The sequence below is a fragment of the Saprolegnia parasitica genome (genome assembly GCF_000151545.1).
Source record: "Saprolegnia parasitica CBS 223.65 unplaced genomic scaffold supercont2.21, whole genome shotgun sequence".
In the NCBI taxonomy this organism is placed as follows: Eukaryota; Oomycota; class Saprolegniomycetes; order Saprolegniales; family Saprolegniaceae; genus Saprolegnia; species Saprolegnia parasitica.
In genome coordinates, this window is record NW_012156415.1 from 375,426 (window position 1) to 377,976 (window position 2,551).

Here is a 2,551-nt window from a genome sequence, read left to right on the forward strand (position 1 = left end):
GCCTACAACGTCAATGGAGCCCTTCGACCTCTACGGTCATTCCATCGCATTTCATTCGCAATTCGACTGAAGCTGTTTACTAGTACTTTGTTTACAGCGTCGTCGTCCGCTTCTTTTAAGTAGGTCCTTCATAGGTGCTGGTACTATTGCTCAAATTTAGGAGCACAAGAAAGGTGGTCTAGCGACGTCGGTTTTAGCGAGTATTTTGAGCTCCAGCTCCCGACGGTCGTTTCACGAGCTGCCGTGACGAAATCGATATAGCAAGGGCAAGTCTACCACCAATGACTATTCTTGCAAGGAAAATGTACTTCGCCATGATACCGTGCGATCTGTCGACCAACCAGCGCGCGTCGGCTATATTTGCGAGGCGCGTCCGTTGGCAAGGCGCTCGGCTCCTCTACGTCCTCACTTTGGATTTTCCCACTCGAACTCAATGCAATTGATTCTCGCGACCGCGCTTTCAATCGTATCGTTCGCGTCGGCTGCGCCCTGCACGTCGGCGGAATTCAACTCAATAAACGAGACCTACGCCACCACTCTCACGGCCGCGTGCGCCACGAGCCTCAAGATGAGTACGAGTGCGACGATCTCGACTGCCATGGGGGACCCTTACGGCTTTTGCCAACCGGCGTGCGCGACCGACCTCAACAACCTCTCGTCCGGCATTGCGATCTGCGACGGAACCGCGCCGGAAGTGGCGATTGTCGCGCAATTCAGGCAAATGTGCACCGACTTGGCCAACCCGACAATGAACGGCGGCAAGTGCACGACCAGCGACATGATTCTCCATGGTGGGATTATGCAATCGCCCGTGTGGACCAACTGCTCGAGCGTGGCACGAACTCTTAATCGCCCCCCAAAACCATCGATAGAGGCGGGGCGACTGTATGCACGCAGCCTGTGATTGGTCGGTGCTCCATTGCAACCTCCCCTTTCCCAAACTTCGATTTCGAAGTTCGACAATTAAAAACCCATCGACCCATGGAGTAATATCCCATCCCAAATACCCTCCCCTCCTTCCCCGAGGGCTTACGGAGCCCCGCTAACTCTCCCTCTTCCCCAGAACAACCCCACCGACCTCGTGCCTCTTTCCCAACGCCCTCCCCGACCTCACGCAACAACTCTGCTGCTTCAACCACCCCTTCCCCGAAATAACAGGTTAGGAGTCCCAGGAATATTATTACTACGACAGATGAAATGGTTTTAGGGGGCAATTAAGCAGCCCTCGAGCGTGGCCGGTGCGACGTTGAGGACGATTACGCCGCAGGGCCTAGAGAGTATCAAGACGATGTGCGCCTCAGCCACGTGCACCGCCTTTCTGTCGTCGATGGAAAAGCAAACGCCCAACTGTATCATGGAGGACGACACCCCGAAGAACTCAATGAGCCTGAAGACGATGTTTCAAATGTCGTATGGCTGCACACCCGCCGCTGTGGGGGCACAATGCTCGCTCATTGATATGGTAAATTTCCAGACTGCTGCCGCGGCGCCGGTGTGGGCCAACTGCTCAACGTTCCTCAAGCTACCCCAAGGCACAACGATCGACAAGGTCATGCCCGACGAGGACGCCACAGCCACGTCCCTTCCGGCCGGATTCTGTAACTCGACGTGCCCGCAGTACCTCTTGTCTTTGATGCAATCACTCCCGTCGTGCACATCGGGCGGCAAGAACGTCTCGGACCCCTCGGTGATTTACACACTTTGCCCCAATGTCAAGCCCAACAAGTCGGGGGCCTCGACATTGAGTGTTTTCCTCTGGAGCTATGTCGTTGTGCTTGTCACGGCCGTCGCGACCCTGTTCTAACTTGACCACGTCGACCCTTTCTTCGAGATGAATATACTCTACACTTTGCACAATACTTTGCGCACCTCTAGTATACTTTTGGCGTCACCGATGGACACGATGTGGCCACCGAGATGACGAGACATCGTGGCTTACGCGTGAGACACGGAGAATTTTCCAAATGCAGCTCTGCAATCGATCACAGCCATCATAAACACGCAGTTCCAAGTTATCACGGAGGTTTTGTAAGGCTGGAACTTTTAACACCTAACCCCTTTCGCGTCCCGAACCATCAAAAGCATGCACCAGCGTACACTGCTAAAACTGCGGAAAGATAAACTGCTAAAACTGCGGAAAGATAAACCTCTGTGCCAACTACAATCATAACCGAGAAATGACGAGGCTTATACTCCATACAAAGGCTTCGCACCCGTCTGCTAAACATCCATAAACAAAGTAAAAACGTCTTTCTCCATCTTCAATTTCGCAAAGGACGTGTGTTTTCGCCTCACCATGGTATAGATTGTCGTCAAATTTATAGGCTTTTACGAAAAGTTATTCTATCATCCCCAGCTACGACCGCTCGCTTTCATTGGTCGATGCTTCAAGACGACACAAGCGTAAACAGCCCATGCTGCACGAGAAGCTCAATGCAATGGTGCAGCGACTTTGTCATCAGCGCCGCATGCTCAGACAACATGTCTTGCATGGTCGCCACGGCCAGTGTCGCGCCAAACGGCATCTCCAATGACGCTTCATCACTGCTGT

General features: G+C 53.1%; 1 protein-coding gene across 1 annotated transcript; it reads left to right on the top strand.

The window, feature by feature from the left end:
• Nucleotides 1-433: 433 nt before the first annotated feature.
• SPRG_05747 (hypothetical protein) lies at nucleotides 434-1,857 on the top strand (the record flags this gene model as incomplete). The annotated part of the gene is made up of 2 exons (XM_012345031.1): nucleotides 434-791; nucleotides 1,275-1,857. 2 exons carry the CDS (start codon nucleotides 434-436, stop codon nucleotides 1,802-1,804), a joined length of 888 nt encoding a protein of 295 aa, XP_012200421.1. The 3' UTR covers nucleotides 1,805-1,857.
• Between the last annotated feature and the right edge of the window lie 694 nt (nucleotides 1,858-2,551).